The sequence below is a fragment of the Salvelinus namaycush genome, unplaced genomic scaffold (assembly GCF_016432855.1).
Source record: "Salvelinus namaycush isolate Seneca unplaced genomic scaffold, SaNama_1.0 Scaffold77, whole genome shotgun sequence".
NCBI lineage: Eukaryota > Metazoa > Chordata > Actinopteri > Salmoniformes > Salmonidae > Salvelinus > Salvelinus namaycush.
Window position 1 is genome coordinate 1 of NW_024061497.1, and position 14,931 is coordinate 14,931.

General features: G+C 45.5%; 1 protein-coding gene across 1 annotated transcript; it reads left to right on the forward strand.

Moving 5' to 3' along the window:
* Positions 1-352: 352 nt before the first annotated feature.
* Positions 353-13,776, forward strand: LOC120042755 (calcium/calmodulin-dependent protein kinase type II delta 1 chain-like; the record flags this gene model as incomplete). Its single annotated transcript, XM_038987555.1, has 6 exons — positions 353-397; positions 4,146-4,194; positions 10,418-10,493; positions 11,603-11,697; positions 12,739-12,801; positions 13,607-13,776. Coding segments are annotated over 6 exons (498 nt in total), but the record flags the coding sequence as incomplete, so codon positions are not given.
* Between the last annotated feature and the right edge of the window lie 1,155 nt (positions 13,777-14,931).

The window sequence follows — 14,931 nt, forward strand, 5'->3', positions numbered from 1 at the left end:
CTCCTCCACCTTCTCTACCTCCACCTCCTCCTCCTCCTCCACCTCCTCTACCTCCCTTACCTCCACCTCCTCTACCTCCCTTACCTCCACCTCCTCTACCTCCCTTACCTCCACCTCCTCTACCTCCCTTACCTCCTCCACCTCCTCTACCTCCCTTACCTCCACCTCCTCCTCCACCTCCTCCTCCTCCACCTCCTCCTCCACCTCCTCCACCTCCTCTTCCTCCTCCTCCTCCTCCACCTCCTCTTCCTCCACCTCCTCTTCCTCCACCTCCTCCTCCTCCACCTCCTTCTCCCCCACTGTTGTCCTTTCTATTCTCTGTTTGTATTGTTTCATCTCTCTATCTCCCTAGGAACCCCAGACCACAGTGATCCACAACCCAATAGATGGGAACAAGGTATAGCACTGACAGAGTGTGTGTGTGTGTGTGTGTGTGTGTGTGTGTGTGGATTTCTTTTTGTGTATACATGTATATACTTTATATTAAATGTATGTATTTCTGTCCTTGAGCTGTTCTGGTCTATTGATGTTCTGTATTAATTCATGTTCTGTGTGGAAACAGATAATGGTCCTAATAAACCCCAGGAAGAGTAGCTGCTGCTTTAGAAACAGATAATGATCCTAATAAACCCCAGGAAGAGTAGCTGCTGCTATAGAAACAGATAATGATCCTAATAAACCCCAGGAAGAGTAGCTGCTGCTTTAGAAACAGATAATGGTCCTAATAAACACCAGGAGAGTAGCTGCTGCTTTAGAAACGGATAATGGGGATCCTAATAAACCCCAGGAAGAGTAGCTGCTGCTATACAAACAGATAATGATCCTAATAAACCCCAGGAAGAGTAGCTGCTGCTTTAGAAACAGATAATGATCCTAATAAACCCCAGGAAGAGTAGCTGCTGCTTTAGAAACAGATAATGGTCCTATTAAACCCCAGGAAGAGTAGCTGCTGCTATAGAAACAGATAATGATCCTAATAAACCCCAGGAAGAGTAGCTGCTGCTTTAGAAACAGATAATGATCCTAATAAACCCCAGGAAGAGTAGCTGCTGCTATAGAAACAGATAATGGTCCTAATAAACCCCAGGAAGAGTAGCTGCTGCTTTAGAAACAGATAATGGTCCTAATAAACCCCAGGAAGAGTAGCTGCTGCTATAGAAACAGATAATGATCCTAATAAACCCCAGGAAGAGTAGCTGCTGCTATAGAAACAGATAATGATCCTAATAAACCCCAGGGAGAGTAGCTTCTGCTGTAGAAACAGATAATGGTCCTAATAAACCCCAGGAAGAGTAGCTGCTGCTTTAGAAACAGATAATGATCCTAATAAACACCAGGGAGAGTAGCTGCTGCTGTAGAAACAGATAATGGTCCTAATAAACCCCAGGAAGAGTAGCTGCTGCTATAGAAACAGATAATGATCCTAATAAACCCCAGGAAGAGTAGCTGCTGCTTTAGAAACAGATAATGATCCTAATAAACCCCAGGAAGAGTAGCTGCTGCTTTAGAAACAGATAATGGTCCTATTAAACCCCAGGAAGAGTAGCTGCTGCTATAGAAACAGATAATGATCCTAATAAACCCCAGGAAGAGTAGCTGCTGCTTTAGAAACAGATAATGATCCTAATAAACCCCAGGAAGAGTAGCTGCTTCTTTAGAAACAGATACTGATCCTAATAAACCCCAGGAAGAGTAGCTGCTGCTATAGAAACAGATAATGATCCTAATAAACCCCAGGAAGAGTAGCTGCTGCTTTAGAAACAGATAATGGTCCTAATAAACACCAGGAGAGTAGCTGCTGCTTTAGAAACGGATAATGGGGATCCTAATAAACCCCAGGAAGAGTAGCTGCTGCTATACAAACAGATAATGATCCTAATAAACCCCAGGAAGAGTAGCTGCTGCTTTAGAAACAGATAATGATCCTAATAAACCCCAGGAAGAGTAGCTGCTGCTTTAGAAACAGATAATGGTCCTATTAAACCCCAGGAAGAGTAGCTGCTGCTATAGAAATAGATAATGATCGTAATAAACCCCAGGAAGAGTAGCTGCTGCTTTAGAAACAGATAATGATCCCAATAAACCCCAGGAAGAGTAGCTGTTGCTATAGAAACAGATAATGGTCCTAATAAACCCCAGGAAGAGTAGCTGCTGCTTTAGAAACAGATAATGGTCCTAATAAACCCCAGGAAGAGTAGCTGCTGCTATAGAAACAGATAATGGTCCTAATAAACCCCAGGAAGAGTAGCTGCTGCTTTAGAAACAGATAATGATCCTAATAAACCCCAGGGAGAGTAGCTTCTGCTGTAGAAACAGATAATGGTCCTAATAAACCCCAGGAAGAGTAGCTGCTGCTTTAGAAACAGATAATGATCCTAATAAACACCAGGGAGAGTAGCTGCTGCTGTAGAAACAGATAATGGTCCTAATAAACCCCAGGAAGAGTAGCTGCTGCTATAGAAACAGATAATGATCCTAATAAACCCCAGGAAGAGTAGCTGCTGCTTTAGAAACAGATAATGATCCTAATAAACCCCAGGAAGAGTAGCTGCTGCTTTAGAAACAGATAATGGTCCTAATAAACCCCAGGAAGAGTAGCTGCTGCTATAGAAACAGATAATGATCCTAATAAACCCCAGGAAGAGTAGCTGCTGCTTTAGAAACAGATAATGATCCTAATAAACCCCAGGAAGAGTAGCTGCTGCTATAGAAACAGATAATGGTCCTAATAAACCCCAGGAAGAGTAGCTGCTGCTTTAGAAACAGATAATGGTCCTAATAAACCCCAGGAAGAGTAGCTGCTGCTATAGAAACAGATAATGGTCCTAATAAACCCCAGGAAGAGTAGCTGCTGCTATAGCAACAGATAATGATCCTAATAAACCCCAGGAAGAGAAGCTGCTGCTGTAGAAACAGATAATGGTCCTAATAAACCCCAGGAAGAGTAGCTGCTGCTTTAGAAACAGATAATGATCCTAATAAACACCAGGGAGAGTAGCTGCTGCTGTAGAAACAGATAATGGTCCTAATAAACCCCAGGAAGAGTAGCTGCTTCTTTAGAAACAGATAATGGTCCTAATAAACCCCAGGGAGAGTAGCTGCTGCTGTAGAAACAGATAATGGTCCTAATAAACCCCAGGGAGAGTAGCTGCTGCTGTAGAAACAGATAATGGTCCTAATAAACCCCAGGAAGAGTAGCTGCTGCTTTAGAAACAGATAATGATCCTAATAAACCCCAGGAAGAGTAGCTGCTGCTTTAGAAACAGATAATGGTCCCAATAAACCCCAGGAAGAGTAGCTGCTGCTTTAGAAACAGATAATGGTCCTAATAAACCCCAGGGAGAGTAGCTGCTGCTATAGAAACAGATAATGATCCTAATAAACCCCAGGAAGAGTAGCTGCTGCTGTAGAAACAGATAATGGTCCTAATAAACTACCATTACACACTGAGTGTACAAAACATTAAGAACACCTGCTCTTTCCATGACATAGACTGACCTGGTGAATCCAGGTGAAAGCTATGATCCATTGAGGTTGTCACTTTTTAAATCCACTTCAATCAGTGTAGAGGAAGGGGAGGAGACAGGTTAAAGAAGGATTTTTAAGCCTTGAGACAATTGAGACATGGATTGTGTGTGTGCCATTGAGGATGAATGGGCAAGACAAATGGGGTATGGTAGTAGGTGCCAGGCGCACCGGTTTGTGTGTCAAGAACTGCAACGCTGCTGGGTTTTTCCACGCTCAACAGTTTCCCGTGTGTATCAAGAATGGTCCACCCCCCAAAGGATATCCAGCCAACTTGACACAACTGTGCATTTGAGTCAACATGGGCCAGCATCCCTGTGGAATGCTTTCGACACCTTGTAGAGTCCATTCCCCGACGAATTGAGGATGTTCTGAGGACAAAAGGGGGTGCAACTCAATATCAGGAAGGTGTTCCTAATGTTTTGTACACTCAGTGTATATCGTTCATTTAAAGGTTAAAAAAAAAAATATGTAGAAATTGCAGATTGCCCCTTTAAAAAGGTAGATAGTTGACAAAACACGATCTGATTTAAGTATTAGGCAGCGTTTACACAGGTAGCCCAAATCTGATCCTCAGTGTACACCAGGCTATATATCAAGATATATGTTCTTTCCCCCAGGAGTCTATAGAGAGCACCAACACCACCATCGAGGACGAGGATGTCAAAGGTAGAGACACTTGTCTGTCGCCCTCTCTCTCTCTTCGTCTTTCTGTCTCTATCTTTGTCTGTCTGTCGCCCTCTCTCTCTCTTCGTCTTTCTGTCTCTATCTTTGTCTGTCTGTCGCCTGTCTCTCTCTCTCTTCGTCTTTCTGTCTCTCTCTCTCTTTGTCTGTCTGTCGCCCTCTCTCTCTCTCTTTGTCTTTCTGTCTCTCTCTCCTTCCATCTGTCTCTCTCTCTCTTTATCTGTCTGTCGTCATCTCTCTCTCTTTGTCTTTCTGTCTCTCTCTCCTTCCATCTGTCTTTCCACCTCTCCTTTCACTCTGCCTTCAGCTACTTTCTCCTCTTCCTCCTCCTCCTCTTCTTCATCCCGATGATTGAGACTCCATATACGTGATGTATTGATGTATTTATTATTAAACACACTTATCTGTTATCTTCTCTTTATTATTTATTATTAAACACGTTATATTTTCTTTCTGTGAATGGAATTGTTTTCTACATTTGAAATTCATGTTGACCCCCCCCCCCCACACACACACCTGCCCTCTCTGCCAGTCCTCTGTTTGGGGAACTTGGTGGGTAGTGTGTGGATCTCTATGGGTCGTTCCACCCAGTCCTCTGAGCCCAGGCAGACTCCCTCCTCTTCAGGACAGAGTAAGTCCCCTGGCTATGTCCCCCTCTGTCCCCCAGTCAGTTTCCTCCTGGATCTCTCCTCAACGACTCTGGAGAAACCTGTCCCCCTGTCCACTGTCTCCTGTGTCTCCCCTAAACCAATCTGGAGAAACCTATCCCCTGTCCAGTGTCTCCTGGGTCTCCCCTCAACCACTCTGGAGAAACCGGTCCCCTGTCTCTTGGGTCTCTCCTCAACCACTCTGGGGAAGCCTGTCTCCGGGTCCACTGTCTCCTGGTTCTCCTCAACAACTCTGGAGAAACCTGTCCACTGTCTCCTCAGTCCCTCCTTAAACTCTGGAGAAACCTGTCCACTGTCTCCTGGGTCTCCCCTAAACCAATCTGGAGAAGCCTGTCCACTGTCTCCTGGGTCTCCCCTCAACCACTCTGGAGAAGCCTGTCCACTGTCTCCTGGGTCTTTCCTCAACCACTCTGGAGAAACCTGTCCACTGTCGCCTGGGTCTCTCCTCAACCACTCTGGAGAAACCTGTCCACTGTCTCCTGGGTCTCTCCTCAATCACTCTGGAGAAATCTGTGTCCTGTCCACTCTCTCCTGCGTCTCCCCTCAACCACTCTGGAGAAATCTGTGTCCTGTCCACTCTCTCCTGGGTCTCCCCTCAACCACTCTGGAGAAACCTGTCCACTGTCTCCTAGGTCTCTCCTCAACCACTCTGGAGAAACATGTCCATTATCTCCTGGGTCTCTCCTCAACCACTCTGGAGAAACCTGTCCACTGCCTCTCCTCAATCACTCTGGAGAAACGTTGTCCACTATCTCCTGTGTCTCTCCTCAACCACTCTGGAGAAACCTGTGTCCTGTCCACTGCCTCTCCTCAACCACTCTGGAGAAACCTGTCCCCTGTCCACTGCCTCTCCTCAACCACTCTGGAGAAACCTGTCCCCTATTTCTCCTCAACCACTCTGGAGAAATCTGTCCACTGTCTCCTGGGTCTCCCCTCAACCACGCTGGAGAAATCTGTCCCCTGTGTCTCTCCTCAACCACTCTGGAGAATTCTGTCCCCTGTCCACTGTCTACTGGGTGTCCCTTCTACTCCCTCCTCATCAGGCCAGAGTAAGTCTCCTCTTGTTGAGGTGGAGATCATGGCTATATCCCCACCCCTACCTCCTTGGGGGGAGAAACCATGCCTCTACCTCCCGTCCCTCTCTTCAGCCACTCTGGAGAAACCTGTCTCCTGTCCCTCTGTCTCCTGTCCCCCTGTCTCTGTCCCCCTGTCTCTGTCCCCCTGTCTCCTGTCCCCCTGTCTCTGTCCCCCTGTCTCTGTCCCCCTGTCTCTGTCCCCCTGTCTCCTGTCCCCCTGTCTCCTGTCCCCCTGTCTCTGTCCCCCTGTCTCTGTCCCCCTGTCTCTGTCCCCCTGTCTCCTGTCCCCCTGTCTCCTGTCCCCCTGTCTCTGTCCCCCTGTCTCTGTCCCCCTGTCTCTGTCCCCCTGTCTCTGTCCCCCTGTCTCCTGTCCCCCTGTCTGCTTGTACCCCTGTCTCTGTCCCTCTTTCTCCTTGTCCCTTGAGAAGATAAACCATAAACACACACAATATTTCTGGCTAAGTGATTGAGTCAAAGGCCACATTTCCAGGCTGAATACATTACAGACACCTGCCAGATCTCACCACACCTGGGTAGATATTTAACATATCAGCCACATCACATGATATAGTAATCTGATCTATTAACATATCAGCTAACCACATCACATGATCTAGTAATCTGATCTATTAACATATCAGCTAACCACATCACATGATCTAGTAATCTGATACCCAACTGCAGTGTTGATGACGTGGCCCGCAACCATTGGTTGATGCAATGCAACGTCTGCAATGTAGTCAGCCTGGAACACGACCATAGACATGTTTGTTAAGCAGATGACAAATGGTTTTGTTTCCACTAACCCCCATCCCAGCCTGCACTAGCACCAGTAAACAAGTGGTTTTGTTTTCACTAACCCCCATCCCAGCCTGCACTAGCACCAGTAAACAAGTGGTTTTGTTTTCACTAACCCCCATCCCAGCCTGCACTAACACCAGTAAACAAGTGGTTTTGTTTCCACTAACCCCCATCCCAGCCTGCACTAGCACCAGTAAACAAGTGGTTTTGTTTCCACTAACCCCCATCCCAGCCTGCACTAACACCAGTAAACAAGTGGTTTTGTTGTCAATAACCCCCATCCCAGCCTGCACTAACACCAGTAAACAAGTGGTTTTGTTGTCAATAACCCCCCCATCCCAGAATGCACTAACACCAGTAAACAAGTGGTTTTGTTTTCACTAACCCCCCCATCCCAGCCTGCACTAACACCAGTAAACAAGTGGTTTTGTTTTCACTAACCCCCAATCCCAGCCTGCACTAACACCAGTAAACAAGTGGTTTAGTTTCCACTAACCCCCATCCCAGCCTGCACTAGCACCAGTAAACAAGTGGTTTTGTTTCCACTAACCCCCATCCCAGCTTGCACTAGCACCAGTAAACAAGTGGTTTTGTTTCCACTAACCCCCATCCCAGCTTGCACTAGCACCAGTAAACAAGTGGTTTTGTTTCCACTAACCCCCAATCCCAGCCTGCACTAGCACCAGTAAACAAGTGGTTTTGTTGTCACTAACCCCCATCCCAGCCTGCACTAACACCAGTAAACAAGTGGTTTTGTTTCCACTAACCCCCATCCCAGCCTGCACTAGCACCAGTAAACAAGTGGTTTTGTTTCCACTAACCCCCATCCCAGCCTGCACTAGCACCAGTAAACAAGTGGTTTTGTTTCCACTAACCCCCATCCCAGCCTGCACTAGCACCAGTAAACAAATGGTTTTGTTTCCACTAACCCCCATCCCAGCCTGCACTAGCACCAGTAAACAAATGGTTTTGTTTCCACTAACCCCCATCCCAGCCTGCACTAGCACCAGTAAACAAATGGTTTTGTTGTCACTAACCCCCATCCCAGCCTGCACTAACACCAGTAAACAAGTGGTTTTGTTTCCACTAACCCCCATCCCAGCCTGCACTAGCACCAGTAAACAAGTGGTTTTGTTTCCACTAACCCCCATCCCAGCCTGCACTAGCACCAGTAAACAAGTGGTTTTGTTTCCACTAACCCCCATCCCAGCCTGCACTAGCACCAGTAAACAAATGGTTTTGTTTCCACTAACCCCCATCCCAGCCTGCACTAACACCAGTAAACAAGTGGTTTTGTTTCCACTAACCCCCATCCCAGCCTGCACTAGCACCAGTAAACAAATGGTTTTGTTTCCACTAACCCCCATCCCAGCCTGCACTAACACCAGTAAACAAATGGTTTTGTTTCCACTAACCCCCATCCCAGCCTGCACTAACACCAGTAAACAAATGGTTTTGTTTCCACTAACCCCCATCCCAGCCTGCACTAGCACCAGTAAACAAGTGGTTTTGTTTCCACTAACCCCCATCCCAGCCTGCACTAACACCAGTAAACAAGTGGTTTTGTTTTCACTAACCCCCATCCCAGCCTGCACTAACACCAGTAAACAAGTGGTTTTGTTTCCACTAACCCCCATCCCAGCCTGCACTAACACCAGTAAACAAGTGGTTTTGTTTTCACTAACCCCCCCATCCCAGAATGCACTAACACCAGTAAACAAGTGGTTTTGTTTTCACTAACCCCCCCATCCCAGCCTGCACTAGCACCAGTAAACAAGTGGTTTTGTTTTCACTAACCCCCATCCCAGCCTGCACTAGCACCAGTAAACAAGTGGTTTTGTTTTCACTAACCCCCATCCCAGCCTGCACTAGCACCAGTAAACAAGTGGTTTTGTTTTCACTAACCCCCATCCCAGCCTGCACTAACACCAGTAAACAAGTGGTTTTGTTTTCACTAACCCCCATCCCAGCCTGCACTAACACCAGTAAACAAGTGGTTTTGTTTTCACTAACCCCCATCCCAGCCTGCACTAGCACCAGTAAACAAATGGTTTTGTTTCCACTAACCCCCATCCCAGCCTGCACTAGCACCAGTAAACAAGTGGTTTTGTTTTCACTAACCCCCATCCCAGCTTGCACTAGCACCAGTAAACAAGTGGTTTTGTTTTCACTAACCCCCCCATCCCAGCCTGCACTTGCACCAGTAAACAAGTGGTTTTGTTTCCACTAACCCCCATCCCAGCTTGCACTAGCACCAGTAAACAAGTGGTTTTGTTTCCACTAACCCCCAATCCCAGCCTGCACTAGCACCAGTAAACAAGTGGTTTTGTTTTCACTAACCCCCATCCCAGCTTGCACTAGCACCAGTAAACAAGTGGTTTTGTTTTCACTAACCCCCCCATCCCAGCCTGCACTTGCACCAGTAAACAAGTGGTTTTGTTTCCACTAACCCCCATCCCAGCTTGCACTAGCACCAGTAAACAAGTGGTTTTGTTTCCACTAACCCCCAATCCCAGCCTGCACTAGCACCAGTAAACAAGTGGTTTTGTTGTCACTAACCCCCATCCCAGTCTGCACTAACACCAGTAAACAAGTGGTTTTGTTTTCACTAACCCCCAATCCCAGCCTGCACTAACACCAGTAAACAAGTGGTTTTGTTTTCACTAACCCCCAATCCCAGCCTGCACTAACACCAGTAAACAAGTGGTTTTGTTTTCACTAACCCCCATCCCAGCCTGCACTAACACCAGTAAACAAGTGGTTTTGTTGTCAATAACCCCCATCCCAGCCTGCACTAGCACCAGTAAAGGTAACTCAGTTCAAACCAGGGTTTGGGGTCAATTACATTTAAAATTCCAGTCAATTCAGAAAGTTAAACCAAATTCCACTTCCATATTTTCCTAATTGAATATAATTGGAATTTTAGGTCCTGAATGAACTTGAATGGAATTGACCCCAACCCCAGGTCAAATTCCCATACTAATACCTTTTCTCCCAAATGGCACCCTATTCCCTACTAGTAGTAGGGTACTATCACTAATAGGGTTCCAGCGCCCACTGGGTTCTGGTCTAAAGTAGCCCACTGTATAGGGTGCCAAGGCCCACTGGGTTCTGGTCTAAAGTAGCCCACTGTATAGGGAATAGGTTCCACTGGGTTCTGGTCTAAAGTAGTCCACTGAATAGGGAATAGGTTCCATTGGGTTCTGGTCTAAAGTAGCCCACTGAATAGGGAATAGGTTCCATTGGGTTCTGGTCTAAAGTAGTCCACTGAATAGGGAATAGGTTCCATTGGGTTCTGGTCTAAAGTAGTCCACTGAATAGGGAATAGGTTCCATTGGGTTCTGGTCTAAAGTAGTCCACTGAATAGGGAATAGGTTCCATTGGGTTCTGGTCTAAAGTAGCCCACTGAATAGGGAATAGGTTCCATTGGGTTCTGGTCTAAAGTAGTCCACTGAATAGGGAATAGGTTCCATTGGGTTCTGGTCTAAAGTAGCCCACTGAATAGGGTTCCAGGGCCCATTGGGTTCTGGTCTAAAGTAGTCCACTGTGTTGGAACAGAACCAGCAGCTATGATTTAATGTATGTACGATTGGGTTATGTTGGACTAATGTTGACCTGAGGTTGTGGTGATGTTGTGGTGATGTTGTGTTTGTTTGTTTCCAGCTCGGAAGCAGGAAATTATCAAAGTCACAGAGCAGCTGATCGAATCCATCAACAACGGAGACTTCGAGGCCTACGCGTGAGTCCTGCTCTGTCTGTGTGTGTTTAGGGCTAGGACGTGTGTGTGTGTGTGTGTGTGTGTGTTTAGGGCTAGGACGTGTGTGTGTGTGTGTGTGTGTGTGTGTGTGTGTGTGTGTGTGTGTGTGTGTGTGTGTGTGTGTGTGTGTGTGTGTGTGTGTGTGTGTGTGTGTGTGTGAGGTGTGTGTGTGTGTTTAGGGCTAGGACGTGTGTGTGTGTGTGTGTGTGTGTGTGTTACTCTAGTTCTTTGGGATTGTTGTGCCACCACAATGCAGCTGACTGAGCTACTACAAATCACCTTGATGATCATACAGCACAGGTGTCAAACTCATTCCACGGGGGGCCGAGTGTCTGCGGGTTTTCGCTCCTCCCTTGTACTTGATTGATGAATTAACATCACTAATTAGTTAGGAACTCCCCACACCTGGTTGTCTAGGGCTTTATTGAAAGGAAAAACCAAAAACCTGCAGACACTAGGCCCTCCGTGGAATGAGTTTGACACCCCTGTCATACAGTAACAATTTACCCACACCTCTATTATTGTGTTACTATGGTTACTAGTAGTTCACTATATAGGGAATAGGGCTCTGGTTTAAAGTAGTTCTGTCACGTTCCTGACCTGTTCTCTGTTAGTTTTTGTATGTGTTAGTTGGTCAGGACGTGAGTTTGGGTGGGCAGTCTATGTTTTCTGTTTCTATGTTGGTTTAATGGGTACCTGATATGGTTCTCAATTAGAGGCAGGTGGTTTTCATCTCCTCTGATTGAGAATCATATTAAGGTAGGTGGTGTCACATTGTTTGTTTGTGGGTGGTTGTCTCCTGTGTCTGTGTCTGTCTATGTTGCACCATACGGGACTGTTTTGGTTTGTTTGTTCATTTTGTTCGTTCGGTTTTTATGTAGTCATTTCCCTGTTCAGTTAATTCAAGTATAGTTCGTTTTTTGTCTTCGTTGTTTTGTCGTGTCTAAATAAATATAATGTCTAAGTATCACGCTGCGTCTTGGTTCAATCCATGCTCCTCCTCTTCGGATGAAGAGGAAGAGGAGAACCGTTACAAGTTCACTATGTAGGGAATAGGGTGCCATATGGGACTCAGTCTGTGTTTCCAACAGGAAGATCTGTGATCCTGGTCTGACGTCGTTTGAACCAGAAGCTCTGGGGAACCTGGTAGAGGGACATGACTTCCATCGCTTCTACTTCGACAACGGTAACACATTCATCAGTCAAATCATTTAGAAGACACAGTTATTGATTAGGTGAGGTATTGATTAGTAGAGGTATTGATCAACTATTCGTTCGTAGAGGTTTTGATTAGTATTGGTATGGGTTAGTAGAGGTATTGATTAGCTATTAATTAGTAGAGTTATTGATTAGTATAAGTATTGATTTGTAAAGGTATTGATTAGCTATTGATTAGTAGTTATTGATTAGTAGAGGTATTGATTAGTATATGTATTGATTAGCTATTGATTAGAGTTATTGATTCGTATAGGTTTTGATTAGTAGAGGTATTGATTAGTATAGGTATTGATTAGTATAGTTATTGATTAGTATAGGTATTGATCAGCTATGGATTAGTAGATGCATTAATTAGTATAATTTATGAAAAAGGTATTGATTAGTAGTTATTGATTAGCTATTGATGAATAGTTCTGTCTGTTTGTGTCTGTTACTGAGAACTACAACTCCCACTAGCTAACTAAGGCACGTCTCCCTCTCCCTCCTCTCCTTCCAGCCCTGTCTAAAGGTAACAAGTGTGTCTGTTACTGAGAACTACAACTCCCACTAGCTAACTAATGTCTCTCCCTCCTCTCCTTCCAGCCCTGTCTAAAGGTAACAGGTGTGTCTGTTACTGAGAACTACAACTCCCACTAGCTAACTAATGTCTCTCCCTCTCCTTCCAGCCCTGTCTAAAGGTAACAGGTGTGTCTGTTACTGAGAACTACAACTCCCACTAGCTAACTAATGTCTCTCCCTCCTCTCCTCCCAGCCCTGTCTAAAGGTAACAGGTGTGTCTGTTACTGAAAACTACAACTCCCACTAGCTAACTAATGTCTCTCCCTCCTCTCCTCCCAGCCCTGTCTAAAGGTAACAGGTGTGTCTGTTACTGAGAACTACAACTCCCACTAGCTAACTAATGTCTCTCCCTCCTCTCCTCCCAGCCCTGTCTAAAGATAACAGGTGTGTCTGTTACTGAGAACTACAACTCCCACTAGCTAACTAATGTCTCTCCCTCCTCTCCTCCCAGCCCTGTCTAAAGGTAACAGGCCGGTGCACACCATCCTCCTCAACCCTCACGTCCATCTGATAGGTAGGAAACCCGCCATTTCTAATTATTATGACAATAATATGATAATATATGCTATTTAGCTTTAATCAAAAGCAACATACAATAATGTGTGCATACATTTTCCATATGGGTGGCCCTGGGATTTGAACCCACTATCCTGGTATTGCAAGCACCATGCTTTACCAACTGAACATTATGTTGATTTTTCTGGGCTGTTATGTTTTATCTAATCTAGTTTCTGGTTGGTATTCAAATATCAATTCCAGTCAGAAAGTAGACCAGATTCAAATATACACTGTGTGTACATATCAATTCCAGTCAGAAAGTAAACCAGATTCAAATATACACTGTGTGTACATATCAATTCCAGTCAGGAAGTAGACCAGATTCAAATATACACTGTGTGTACATATCAATTCCAGTCAGGAAGTAGACCAGATTCAAATATACACTGTGTGTACATATCAATTCCAGTCAGGAAGTAGACCAGATTCAAATATACACTGTGTGTACATATCAATTCCAGTCAGGAAGTAAACCAGATTCAAATATACACTGTGTGTACATATCAATTCCAGTCAGGAAGTAAACCAGATTCAAATATACACTGTGTGTACATATCAATTCCAGTCAGGAAGTAGACCAGATTCAAATTTCCCATTCCAAATTCTCCTGAAGCATTGAAGTGAATATTGGAAAGGGAATTCCAGTGTACTTCCTGAATTGAACCAAGATGGACGCCAACCCCCCTGGTACTTATGTACAATGTGTCTATGATGTTGACGTGAAACAAGGAAAGGGTGAACTAATGAGAAGGTCTATCTAGCGGAGAACGCTGCGTGCATCGCCTACATCCGCCTGAGTCAGTACATGGACGCGGGGGGGATGCCTCGCACCATGCAGTCTGAGGAGACCCGCGTCTGGCATCGCAGAGACGGAAAGTGGCAGAACATTCACTTCCACCGCTCCGGCTCGCCCAGCGTACCATCCCAGTAAGAAACATACATTAATCAATGAATTAATGTATTAATTATAGTGATTATAAATAAACCAATTTCAGAACATTCACTCCAGTGTAGACTACCTTCTCACTCTGTAGTGTCCAGTGTAGACTACCTTCCACCACTCTGTAGTGTCCAGTGTAGACTACCTTCCACCAGTCTGTAGTGTCCAGTGTAGACTACCTTCCACCACTCTGTAGTGTCCAGTGTAGACTACCTTCCCAGTCTGTAGTGTCCACTACCTTCCCAGTCTGTAGTGTCCAGTGTAGACTGCCATCCCAATCTGTAGTGTCCAGTGTCGACTACCTTCCCACTCTGTAGTGTCCAGTGTAGACTACCTTCCACCAGTCTGTAGTGTCCAGTGTAGACTACCTTCCCAGTCTGTAGTGTCCAGTGTAGACTACCTTCCCAGTCTGTAGTGTCCAGTGTAGACTACCTTCCCAGTCTGTAGTGTCCAGTGTAGACTACCTTCCCAGTCTGTAGTGTCCAATGTAGACTACCTTCCCAGTCTGTAGTGCCCAGTGTAGACTACCTTCCCAGTCTGTAGTGTCCAGTGTAGACTACCTTCCCAGTCTGTAGTGTCCAGTGTAGACTACCTTCCCAGTCTGTAGTGTCCAGTGTAGACTGCCTTCCCAGAAAGTTGTCTAGTGGTGCAATAACTAATCTCCACCACAGGAGGGCGCCATGTACACGCTTACCATGCTACTGTAATGGTTAGTGTACTCTTTCCTCATCCTGGTACTGGGGACATTGTAGTTGTTGCCCTAGCATTAACACACCTGATTTAACTAATCAACTCATCAAGCCTTTGATTATTTGATCCAGGTGTGTAGTGTTACGGTAACAACTACAATGTTCACCTCTTGGGGTTCCCAGGACCAGGATGAAAGACACACTGGGTTAGAGTCAACTCTACCGGCGGACCCTGACTACACAGATATTGCTCTGTTTCTGGGTTGAATCTCATTTCCTTTTCCTGTGTCTCTGTGTGTGTGTGTCTGTGTCTCTGTCTGTGTGTGTATTTTTACAGTTAATGGAATATCAAGCTTCAGTCTAAACTCCCAAGACAGACAACAATCAACTAGCCAATCCATGGTCACCATCTAACCCCTGACACCTCTGTATGGACATGACATCACACAGGAAAAGG